The sequence below is a fragment of the Squalius cephalus genome (genome assembly GCF_949319135.1).
Source record: "Squalius cephalus genome assembly, chromosome: 5".
Taxonomy (NCBI): Eukaryota; Metazoa; Chordata; class Actinopteri; order Cypriniformes; family Leuciscidae; genus Squalius; species Squalius cephalus.
The window spans coordinates 9,277,297-9,290,377 of record NC_137126.1 but is presented as its reverse complement, the minus strand read 5'-3'; the positions used below and the strand labels follow the sequence as shown (position 1 = coordinate 9,290,377).

General features: G+C 35.8%; 1 protein-coding gene across 2 annotated transcripts; it reads left to right on the top strand.

The window, feature by feature from the left end:
* The first annotated feature begins 168 nt into the window (after positions 1–168).
* On the top strand, positions 169–12,937 carry pde9ab (phosphodiesterase 9ab). 2 transcript variants are annotated; one of them, XM_079873050.1, is made up of 20 exons: positions 169–222; positions 403–525; positions 1,723–1,793; positions 2,390–2,467; positions 2,577–2,620; positions 2,762–2,816; positions 2,945–3,015; positions 3,124–3,211; positions 3,321–3,402; positions 3,528–3,602; positions 5,012–5,098; positions 5,179–5,283; positions 5,374–5,456; positions 10,314–10,470; positions 11,095–11,208; positions 11,295–11,399; positions 11,720–11,848; positions 11,934–12,029; positions 12,124–12,193; positions 12,499–12,937. In XM_079873050.1, the coding sequence occupies exons 1-19, from the start codon at positions 208–210 to the stop codon at positions 12,172–12,174; spliced, it is 1,629 nt and encodes a 542-aa protein (XP_079729176.1). In that variant the 5' UTR covers positions 169–207; the 3' UTR covers positions 12,175–12,193; positions 12,499–12,937. The 2 variants fall into 2 exon arrangements, with proteins under 2 accessions (XP_079729176.1, XP_079729177.1); XM_079873051.1 differs by having other exon boundaries at positions 398–525.
* Positions 12,938–13,081: the final 144 nt, after the last annotated feature.

Here is a 13,081-nt window from a genome sequence, read left to right as displayed (position 1 = left end):
ATATTGCATGTGTAGCATGAAAAGGAGCAGTGTTGTAACGGGTACGTGTGTCGCCTCCAAGCAGTAGATGACATGGAGTACATAGTCAGCTCAGAGCTGGAACAGTTCCTTGGCAACGCTGGAGAGCAGGGGAGTGAGTGATAGTCTACTTAAAGAGCAGAGCTGTGACTCCATCAGCATCTCTGAGTGAGCGGCTGCAGGAAACTGATGGCACATGTTGAGGTAGGGCAACAGCTTGTATTTATGTGCTGTCAAATATTCTGCAAATGCCTGTTTAAGTGCCATGGATCCACTTTATATCCTATGAAATCAGCTGGTGCACATAACTTGTGAATTAAGAGAACGCCGAGTTAATGTTCAAAATGTGTTTCTAAGCGTTTTTTTTTTTCTGGCTCAGAGAAGGAGGTAACTATAGATTGTGTATCTGTTGCAAAACCATCATCACCATCAGAGGTCATGGGGTCGAGTTCCTCATCTTATGCCCCAAAAACTGTTTATCTGGATGTGGATGGAAAGGTACAAAGGGTGAGTCTCATGATTTTTAACATAAAGGATTAAGATACTATTATAATGAGATGCATTATACTTGCTAATGCAATTGCTCATTTTATGGTCAAATATTTAATTGTATGTGAGGTCAAAAAGTATTTGGAGGCACACATAAAAATATGTGAATGTCATTGTATTAGAAAAGTCAGTATAACACTTTGCAATAAGGTTTCATTTGTTAACATTCGATAACATGAACTAACGCTTAACAATACTTTTGCAGTATTTATTAATATTAGTTCATGTTCATGCATTATTAAAATAAAAAGTTTTATCTGTTAACATTAGTTAATGCACTGTGAAATAACACGAACAAACAATGAGCAATTGTATCTAACATTAAAAAAGATGCTTTAAAATATATTTCCCAAAGTGGTAACACTTTATAATAATTATACAGCAATAAAGTATTATAAATCATATGCAAACTAGGGAATTCATAGTTAATATATTGTAGTCTACCTACAAACTATATACAAACAGTGAGTTCTTCATTCATTGTCACTGTATACCAAATTATTATATTTGAATTAGCTCATATGTAAAGATTTAGATAATGCTTTGTTAACAACTTATTAACTGTAAATAATTCTCACTTTAGATTAGGTCACGAAAATGAAAAAATGTTGAATGTATATCGTTTCAAGGTTTAGGGTTGAAAAGTCTCTTAATCTCACCAAGGCTGCATTTATTTGATCAAAACAGTAATATTGAGAAATATAATAAATAAAATTGAAATATAAGCAATTTTAATATATTTAAATTTATTTTAAAATGTCATTTATTCCTGTAATGGCAAAGCTGAATATTCAGCATCATTACTCCAGTCTTCAGTGTCGCATGATCCTCATGAATTTCCAATATGCTGATTTGGTGCTCAAGAAACATTTCTTATTGTTATCAATGTTGAAAAACAGCATTTATTTTAAATAGAGATCTTTTGATATTATAAATGTCTTTTACTGTCACTTTTGATCAATTTAATGCACCTTTACTGACTAAAACTGCTTATGTTAAAAGGGTCACTGTGGGTGACACATAGGCACGTGTGACTCCTGCCAAGGGCAAATTATATATCATCACCTCACAGCTAACATGACTGATGGGGTTAGTAACAAATAATGTTCTTTGATTCTTTGACTTTTTCCTTAATATGAATTCTTATGTGTTTAGGTGATTTTTAGTCGACACTGTAGTCCATGTGACATTAAGGACCTTCTTTGTTCATCATCCAATATTGCCAGGTCAGTATCATTGTATGACTGCAAAAAGTGATTTTCAGACTCAGTATTTTTTGTCTTGTTTTCCAGTACAAATATCAAAACATTCTTATATCAAGGTACTTTTGCTTGAGAAGCAAAATGACTTTAGATATTACGTCTTGTTTGCTGAAAAATGTATTAAAACAAGTGTGTTCTTCACCCTCATGTTGTGTTCGGATCATTTTCTTTTTCCCGGAAATGTTAGTTAATGTTATCGCATTGGACTAAAACTTATTGGCTTTGCTCACACAGGGTGTGAAACTACTTCCCAAAAAATTTGGAATAATCTTTGTACTTTTTTGGGACTTTTTTTCACCTTGTGTCACCTTTGTTCCCAGTCAAAAATGAATGGTATACAAAAATAGCTTATAAATCTTGTTATGCTATATTATCACCAAATATTTCCATTCAATCTTTTAGTTTCTAGACATTTTTAATGGGAAACAAGACAAAAAATACTTAGCAAGCACTTTTTTTTTTTTTTTTTTTTTTTGCAGTGTATGAATTTCCATAATTTCTTTTAGTGCGGATTATTGTCCCAAAAGTGACTGGAATATGTTGTGCTCATGTCTCTTCAGAAACACAGCTATACTTCTGATTGACTCAGAAGGAGCACTGATATCTATTGACCCTACCATGCCTGCAAACACTCCAAAGTAAGAATTCAAAATTGGGATAATGGTGACAACTTTAATAAAGACTATAAATTATATATTACAGTTACTCAGAAGCAATTTGTGTTTTACTTTCTTTGTTTGTTTCAAGCAACTTATATAAGGTTATGCCCCATTCCACAAACCAAGGAGGAGGTTGGAAAATGTTTTACTCTTGAAATTTTACATAATTAGTCAAAGGCAATTGCGATTACATGTGTCTAAAAATAGATTAGAAATGAGGCAACCGACAGTAGCATACACTATAAATACACAACTTTTTATTCCCTTTAAAAGAGAAGGAAGACATGTTCCAGAACGTCCTGTCACAAGTGGCTGAGCAGTTCAGCAGGTACAGTAAGACACGTCATATTCTGTCAAACTGTCTGCATTTGCTGTAAAGTAAATGATATGATGATTCAAATCAATGTGTGAAATTACATTACGTGTGCACTGTGACGAATGTGAACATTTTTTCAGGGCTTTCAGGATTAATGAGCTGAAGACTGAAGTGACCAACAGGCTGGCCATGCTGGAGAAGAAAGTGGAACGTGAGTGATTCTCTGGGGTCTAATGCAATCTCTGTGTAGTTTATCTGGATGTGGAGGGAAAGGTCTCTAACCTGATGTTGTAAGCTAATTGTCTCTGTATTATTACAGTCGAGGGACTGAAAGTGGTGGAAATTGAGAAGTGTAAGAACGATCTGAAGAAATTAAGAGATGAAATGACCTCTAGAGGAGGAGTAAGGTATGGACGCCTATTTTTTATTTTATTTCATTTTATTTTATTTATTTATTATTTTACTTTATTTTTTATTAGGAATTTTTTTATTTGTTTGTTTATCTCTTGCAACCAGAGTGAACTGCAATTGCAAATTCAACTTTACTGATGATGGGAAGAAACTCTCTCCCAGACGAGATGTCCCAAGCTACCCAAAGGTAAAATCAAACTAAATAAATAAATAAATACCATTTGTATTTTGGCATACATAGTGCAACCATGTAAAATCATTGTACTGATGTTTCAATGTTGTGTTTTATCACTCTGTTATGTGTTTGTGCAGTACACTCTTTCTCAGGAAACCATAGAGGCTCTGAAAAAGCCCACCTTTGATGTATGGCATTGGGAACACAATGAGGTCTGTCATCTTTTTTTGTGTTAAGATACCTTAAGAAATGCATTGTTTTGACAATTCATTGTTCAGTTTTTCTTTAAAAAAAATTCAAACTGAATAGGACAAATGTAACGTTTGGCTGAAGTAATACGCACGACGCAGGAGATTCAGAGAGACGAATCGTATTTAATAATAAATCCAAGGAGAAACTCATAGAATGCAACCATCAAATATAAGTAAGACAATAATGAGGGAAATAATGAACAACAGGTGAACATAATCAAATCAGAAACCATAGAAACTAACTAGCAAACAGATCTCAGGCGAAGCAGAACAGGGAACAGAATGAAAACCAAAACACAATTAAACAGACTTAGGGTACATTTACACGACAACAATGTACTAGAAACTGAAAAGTTTTTCCTTTGCGCCTTTTTTTTTTTTTTTTTGCGTACAGAAGACAACGTTGTCAAAACAATCTCCATTCACATAGATCTGTGAACGACTAAAAACGTTGTATTATGCATGCCAGGCCAGTAGTTGGCGGTCACTTTGTAAACATACTGTACGCGCCTATAGACTGAACTCGTAATACGCTTTAATAGAATAAAGACTTATTGTAATATACAGTACTTAAAGGAATTAAATTTTTTGCCACTGAATTGCATGTTTTTTGCAATTAAATGAAAATGTATTATACTTTAAATTTATATTAAATGTAATTAGCTAAACTTTAGAGGGGTTTTTTACCCACTTAAGTACATCTTTATACATAATCTCATAATTACTTCTAGTCTTTGGTCTTTAAATATGGTTGAAGTGTACTGCTGAATGTACTGACAAGCATTTATGGTAAACTAGAACATATTTTATTTAATAGTGTCCCTGTACTATGTACTCACCATGGTAATAACAGTAAGCATGCATAATTACATGCAACTAACCCTAACCCTAACCCTAAAGTATATGTTGTTATTAATTAATATTACTCAGAACTTAAATATAGAATTAAACTGTAACAATAACACCTTAAAATAAAATGTAACCACACTTTAATGTCATTTCTATTGAAAATTATTTAAAATCAAATTTTTATCTTTTATTTAGCATTATGACAAAGTGGAATTTTAAAAGTGTACTTAAATGTATTAATAAACATAGTTGTGAAAGTGTACTCTTTTTAAGTGCACTTTTATTGAATTAATATTATCTGCAATTACAGTTTAAGATCAGAAGGACACTACAAGTGCACATGCAATCACAAGGGTGCATTCTAGTAAAAACAACTGAGATATAAATGAGATTTCATTTGTAATTTGTCATAGTTGGTAATAAAAATGAAGTTTGTGGTTATCAGCATTAGTTTTTATATCAGACATAGGCCTACAGGTCACATGGAGTAATGTGTTTGTTTGTTCATTGGCTGTTTACAGATGCTTAGCTGCCTGGAGTATATGTATCATGACCTTGGGCTGGTTAAGGAATTTAACATGAACCCCATAACTCTCAAAAGATGGCTGGTAAGATGAGCTTTCTGTGACCTGCGTATTAACTGAAGTAGGCCTCAAAACTCACCTGCTGTGTCTCTGCCCAATCAAAGCTGGCAATTCAAGAAAACTACCGCGACAACCCTTTCCACAATTTCCGTCACTGTTTTTGTGTGAGCCAGATGATGTATGGAATGATCCATCTGTGTAACCTTAAGGTGAGGTCATGGTGACACATGTATCTGTCCTATAGAGACAGTGCTTGTGTGTGTTTGTCAGATCAACATGCCACTTGTTTTGTTCTCTAGGAGAGGCTGACTATGACAGACATGTGTATTTTGGTGACTGCAGCAGTGTGTCATGACCTGGACCACCCGGGATACAACAACACGTATGTCACTGACATATCACCCTCTCAGAGAACAATACCACTGACAACACTGTTCTGTGTAGACTGTAAAAAACTTGTTTGATTTTAGTAAACTAAACTTAATTTACTGTGTTTGATCAATTGATTTGTCCAATGTATGTAAGTTAAACTTAAAAAAGCCCATGCAAAAAAATACATACATACATACAGTGCTGGGTAGTAACTGATTACATGTAATCTGGATTACATAATCCAGCCCGTTCTCATCCCAAGGCGTCATATACTGACGCTTTTGACATTTCGTCTACATCCAACACACATGGCACCCTTTATCGTCAATATGAGACGCAGATAGATATGGGCCAGAAGGCTCCTCCTAGCAGTCTAACCCTAACCCTACCCCAGACCTAAACCTACCCATAACCGAACAAAGCTATCTGCGTCTCATATTGACGCTAAAGGGTGCCATGTGCGTTGGATGTAGACGAAATGTCAAAAGCGTCAGTATATGACGTCCTAGGATGAGAATGCGTTGACATAATCAGATTCCAAAAATGAAGTACTTGTAATTATATTATATTTTAAAATACTCATAATCAGACTACAGTTACTTTTTTACTGATTACATGATTGCATGTTAGTCTCACAATGGCAGTAAATTATTCATTGATTATCCCTACTTCAGCCACTAGTCATGTGCTTATCACTGAAATCTAAGACCCAGACAGCTTTTGATCATTTCAAATGAGAAATAATTTCAGTTCAAAGTGTTTTCTCAACATTGAAACATTGCATATCTAATCAGCTCTTGACAAACACATTAATTATTATTTGAATTATCCCTCAGTGAGTCATTTAACCATGCATTACTGTCTTTGGAAGGCAAAAATGTACAAATTTACGTCATTTCATATTTACATGCAATGCAGGGAATCTCCAAATATTTTGTCAGCTGAACCTTTTTGGCATAACATCTCAGGGGGTACTTGAAGTAGATATATTAAGTTAATAAGTTAGGTCAGTAATAAAATTAAGTCAATAATAAATAAATAAATAAAGTTCACGGCTCTCTGATGTTGGATAAAGGTCACATGACATGCAGGCAAACAAATAAAATATATTTGACTTTAGTAAGCATTTTATTCTGATTGTTTTTATTTTAAAATTATTTTATTTAAAAAAATATACTTAAAGGGATACTCCACTTTTTTTGCAAATAGGCTCATTTTCTAACCTGCGTAATAATCAAGATATGACGCAGTGCCTGAAAATAGGTCTAATAGGTTAGACAAACTTAGTCCAGGTCATGTTGGAAGTTACCGAGCTGGGGAATATTTTCAGTCGCTGCGTCATATCATTACGCCTGCTGGACTAGAGCAGCAAAGTTTCTTGATTATTACGCAGGAATGAGAGTATAGTTCCTAGCCATATCAGCCTAGAAAATCGCAACTTTTCATTTTCCGTCGGTCTTAGTACACGATGTAACTACAGAAGAGTCAAGTTTTAAATAGGAAAAATATCGAAACTCTTTGGTCATTTTTTTGAGAGAGATGCTAATGGTCCTGTCCGATTCAATGATCTATGCTAAGCTATGCTAAAAGTGGGACCCCCAGACCCGGAGATCGGCTGAATGGATTCGAAAACAGTAAGACTCAACTGTTTAACTCTGGGGGAGTTGTAAATGAGCCTATTTCCAAAAAAAGTGGAGTATCCCTTTAATAGCTTTTCATTAAACTCACAAACACCCTGCAGATCCATCATGAAATCCACACGTAATGTAATATTTAATACACTGTTGATAACAAAGAATGGGCTTTATTTTCTTTCTCTTTGTATTTTTAGATCAATATGGTACAAGATTATCCTATTCAAATCAATGTGATAATTACAAAAGTAATCTAAAAGTAATCAAAAAGTAGTCTGATTATATTACCTTAAAGGGGTGGTTGATTATGATTTCAATTTTCTAACTTTAGTTAGTGTGTAATGTTGCTGTTTGAGCATAAACAACATCTGCAAATTTACAACGCTCAAAGTTCAAAGCAAAGGGAGATATTTGCTTTTAAAGAAATTGCTTTTTAAGGACTACAACACACAGCTGGTAGGGACTACACGACTTTCCTCCCGGGTTAGTGACATCACCAACCCCTAGAATTTACATAAACCCAGCCCCCGGGAACGCGATTTATAGAGCTGGTAAGTCCCGCCCCTTCCGCTAACCCCACTGGACCTCTAGGTTGAAAAATCGTCAATGCAAGTGAATGGGAGAAAATAATTATTTTCTGGTCCCGTTTGAATTGTGCCATGAATGTGAACATACTGTATGTTGTCTGTGAATTTTTAATATAATTTTTCGTGTAAAGAATGCTACAATTTAGCAGGTAGAAGTTTGATACGGTTAGACTTTGTGTGAGAGTACTTTGTGGACTACAACTTTTTGCTGCTTTCGACGCGTTTGAAACGTCACCAGCACTCGCACACGGACACTAGCTCACGGATCCCGCTAAACATGGCTGTGTCTTTGGTGCACTTCACCGCCTTCTTTCAGGGAGAGGACAAAATCGTTGAGGTTGGCGAAAACCACGGGTAAGTCAACTTTATGGGGTGACGTCACATAGGCGACATGTAGTCTTTCTCGTTATATCTTTTCCACAACTGCTAGCCGAAGAATCATACCATATAATGTCAAACTCGTAACATGAAAAATGATATTAAAAATTCACAGACAACATATGTTCACATTCATGGCACAATTCAAACGGGACCAGAAAATAATTATTTTCTCCCATTCACTTGCATTGACGATTTTTCAACCTAGAGGTCCACTTGGGGTTTTACGGATGGGCGGGATTTACCAGCTCTATAGATTATCAACACAGACTGTGCTAATCAATGAATTGAAGATAACTACACATCAGCTACATAAAATCATCAACTAACCATTCAGAAATGTCCTGTTGCATCCTACATGTTGTCACTTCTTCTTGAGTCTCTCCATCATTGACTCCGTTGACATCATCTGACATCGGTTTTGAACATAAAAGGCTAAAAGCTTTTGAAATTTCCAGTGCATGTCTGTGTGAGGTAAAAGAACACAAGCTGTTGTAGCTCCGCCCTCTGTGCCGGGAGGCAGCAGCTCATTTGCATTTAAAGGAACAGACACAAAACAGTGCGTTTTTGCTCACCCTCAAAAAGTGACAAATTTAAAGCAACACTAAAGCCCCGTTCACACAGCCAGCGACTTTGTCGCTGTATGTCGCTAGTCTCTGTACTGTGAAGTCGCTTGTGGGCATTAGTAGCGCTGTCGCTCTAATGTTATTGGTAGACGCTGCACGTCTGGCCGTATCTAAAACACCATCACAAGTGATATACAACTATATCATTTTAATTTGACTAGGAATTAGGCTCAAAAGAAACAGTAGGCTATGCAGTTGGGAGAGTGGTTATATATTACCACAGCAGTGTTCAGTGGATTAAATCATTTAGCCTACTAGATTAACGATCGATCAATCAACAAATTAACTCATACTGTCATAAATTACTAAAACATCATTCGAATTTGACAAATAATCAATTTTCTTGTCCCTAATAGTCAACAAAAAGTCTTCTTTCCTATCGGTTGTCGCTCGCGAAAATCGCTTCTCATTTGCATAATGTTGAAATTTCTGAACTTTTGTCGGGCGTGTTTCGCATCGCTTGACACGCCCACATTCTGTCGCCAACGGTCACTGTCGCTCGTGTCGCCGGAAGTCGCCAGCGCTCCATTGAAATGAATGGGATCATGTCGCTTTATCGCTGCGTGTCACTGGCGGTTTACCTTAAAATAATGTTTCCAAAATCGTATCAGTGGTTCATCAAGTGGTAACAGGGTGAAAGGCACTTCTGGATTCGCTTTGCAGCCCTATATCTGCTATAACCACACCATGCAAGTTTGCCAAACCGGGTCGCGTTTCTGTAGTTCGAATGAGACATAAGAAAACTACAAATTTGACTTGCTTTACGTCAAGCGTTACAATAGTCATTATTTAGTTTTCCTTCGTTTCTGATGTCACAATACATCATATTTTCATGAAATCATGCAACATACTCTACCTTGTCTGTGGACATCGTTCATTCCAAAGCCAGTGCTAGATAAACAGCGAGTGTGCGTGCGACAGTGGGCTGCGGGCGGCGAAATTATATACGACAGCGGTAATGGTATATACAGCGGTATATACTGTACGACGCTTCCAACCTGTAGGGTGACCGAAGAGGAAAAGTTCCTTAGTGTTGTTTTAACATGCTATATAAAATATCTGTGGGGTATTTTGAGCTAAAACTTCAGATACACACTCTGGGGACATCAAAGAAATATTTTACATCTTGTGAAAATGGCATTATACCACCCCTTTAAATGTGCAATGTAATGTGATTAAACTACTAAATACAATATTTTTCATGCAATTACAGTGTTAATGGGAATGTTACTTTTGAATGTTTTCTCAATATATATATATATATATATATATATATATATATATATATATAGGCTATATATATATATATGATGAGTTAAGATTTTTACAGTGTAATGGGAATGTTACTTTTGAATGTTCTCTGAATATTCTGAAACAAGTAGCATTTAAAAAACGTTTGGTGAAATAAACATTTTTGAAACATTTCAAACATTTTGAAAAAAAAATATAGACCAGATAACTTTGAACTATTGTTTTATTAACGTTACTGGAAGTACATTTGTTCATAACTTTGAGAGCGCCTTGCCACAATGTTAGCGAAAGTTCTGAGAACATTCCCAGTTAGCTTGGTAGTTGAATGTGTTTATTTTTTTTATACAGTAGGAAGTGATGAAAGTTTTGCCCTCTATGGTTCTGTAATCAGGTATCAGATTAATGCTCGCACTGAGCTGGCTGTGCGCTATAATGACATCTCTCCACTGGAGAACCATCATTGTGCTGTGGCCTTCCAGATCCTCTCCATGCCCGAGTGCAACATATTCGCCAATATAGAGCCTGACTCCTTCAAACAGTTACGACAGGTACCTCTGATCCCACACACACATCCACATCATGTTGCAGATGCAGTTTCTATCCAGAGGAGCAAAGTTTTGCTCAAAGGTTGTTTTTTCATAGCTTCATGAAACCAGTTACGCCACTATTCAAAAGTCTGGCTGCATTTATTTGATCAAAAAAAGGTATTATGTTTTGTTTAGCAAAAAAAGTAGTAAAATGTCTTACTGACCCCAAACTATAGTGTATGTTTCATTTAAGTATCAACTTCATTTTCAACACTTCTTGTAAAATTGGAAGTGGGACATAACAAATGGGACATTTGCTGACAGTCTACAGTATTCACAGTATATTCACAGTATAGCACTTTCAAATCAATCTGTAGAAATTTGCTTCTTTGCATTGTACACAATTTAAAATAAAGGTTCTGCATTGGCATCAGTAGTTCCTTAAAGAACCTTTAACATCCATGAAACATTTCCATTGCACAAAAGTGGAAAAAGGTTTTTCAGATTATTAAAATGTGCTTTACATGTTCTTTACGAAATGGATATTTTGGAACCAGCTTTTGGAACCTTTATTTTAAAGAGTTTAGTCAAAATTCTGCGGACCATTTTAAACAATCCTGGATGTATTTTCTGTGTCTGCTGTAGGCGATCATTACTCTTATTCTGGCGACGGATATGGCCAGGCATGGAGAGATACTGGACTCCTTCAAACAGAAAGTGGACAACTTTGACTTTACAATTGAGGAGCATGTTAAATGCGTATGTGTTTCTTGCTATTATGATTGAAATAGCTTTCTAAGTATTTATTGGCTTTATACTGTATATTCAATTCTGTGTCTTTCCAGCTGAAGATGGTCTTGATCAAGTGTTGTGACATCTCCAACGAGGTCAGACCCACTGAGGTGGCAGAGCCGTGGCTAGACTGTCTCCTGGAGGAGTACTTCATGCAGGTATCTCTTTATGAAAATGAATATGGCCAAAAGCTTATTACGCTTTTTTTTTTTTTTAAAGAAATGAATACCTTTATCAAGGTTTTTATGTTAACTAAAACTAAAACCATAAAAAAACATGTTCATTAATTGAAATAAAAACAATAACTGAAATAAAACAAAATAAAACAAGCATTGTTAAAATCAGCATATTAGATTGTTTTCTGAAGGATCATGTGACACTGAAGACTGGAGTAAGGATGCTGAAAATTCAGCTTTGCAATCACAAAACCCACCTTTTTGGGCCTCATTATAGTTTGCTTTTTGGTTTGTTGTGGCAGAGTGACAGAGAAAAGTCAGAAGGTCTTCCTGTGGCTCCGTTTATGGATCGTGAAAAAGTCACCAAACCAACGGCACAAATTGGCTTCATTAAATACGTCCTCATCCCAATGTTTGAGACTGTCATGAAGGTTTGCACAGCCATTATACCCACTGACATTTGAACTGGCACTTTGAACTGAGATGATATAACATGGAGACTGTGTCTGTGTTCAGCTCTTTCCACAGATTGAGGAGATCATGGTTCAACCTTTGAGAGACTCCCGTGATCACTATGAAGAGCTCAAGCAGATTGATGATGCCATGTCGGAGGTAACAAGAGCGTGTAGAGGAAGTCCTAAAACTTTAACAGCCTTCAGAATGCAATGCAGATTAACTATTATTTTGCCTTTGTATGATGCATCAGGCACAGAAGAAGAAAACAGAGAGCATGTCTTTGGGTGGAAAGAAAAAATAGGCAATCCGCTTCTTTAATGGTATGCAGGACGAACTTTCAATCTCGCCATTTATTAAAACAGAAAATTGTCTTTCTTGCATCAGATTCATGACCTGCTTTTGCGTAACTTCATTGGATAGGAACTCAAAAAAGAAAATTCTGTCATGATTTGCACATTTACCCTCATGGTGTCCCAAACCTTTAAAATTTTGTCTGGAACACACACAAAAAAAAAGATAATCTGACAAGTGTTTCAACTGTTTTTGTCCATATACTGAAGCAGACTGTTTGCATGGACAAAAAACTGAGACCTTGTTGACTCACTATCCCATTCTCTTCCTCTAGGGATCTCAGGCTGATCCAGCTCCCAGTTTCCTGAAACCGAGGTTTTGAACTGTTTGGGCTCTCCATGCACCCTATTTCTGAAGGAGAGTGTTGGACACCTTCTATGTATTTAGACATCAAGAATGTCCAGAAAAGGCAGTCACCTGTAGTGAGGGAGTCAAAATGACTGATTATGTTGATTTTGGTGGTCTAATTATTCTTCACAGATATGTTTGTACTATTTAAATGAAGTGCTTGACCCTCAAATATTGATGTATTGTCACAGGCTAGACTAAAATAAATCCCTTTAAGAAGGTGCAGTCAAGATTTGTAACTTGAAGATGCTCGATCAGATAATGGCATTATATGAAAACACAAATCGATTTGTACTTTGGTACAAATTGTTTGTAATTCTGGCACTAAGTGAATTTCGCAGGAACTGATTTCACCAAAGCCATTATAATTACCTCAGGAAAACATGTTAAGCATTGTTCCAAAAGAATAAACAAAAAACATTTCAGATCAATAAAATATACAGTAATCTTGAAACTCTTAAATTGGTGTTGTGTTTTTATTTTTTGATGGGAATGTAAAAATGTTCAAC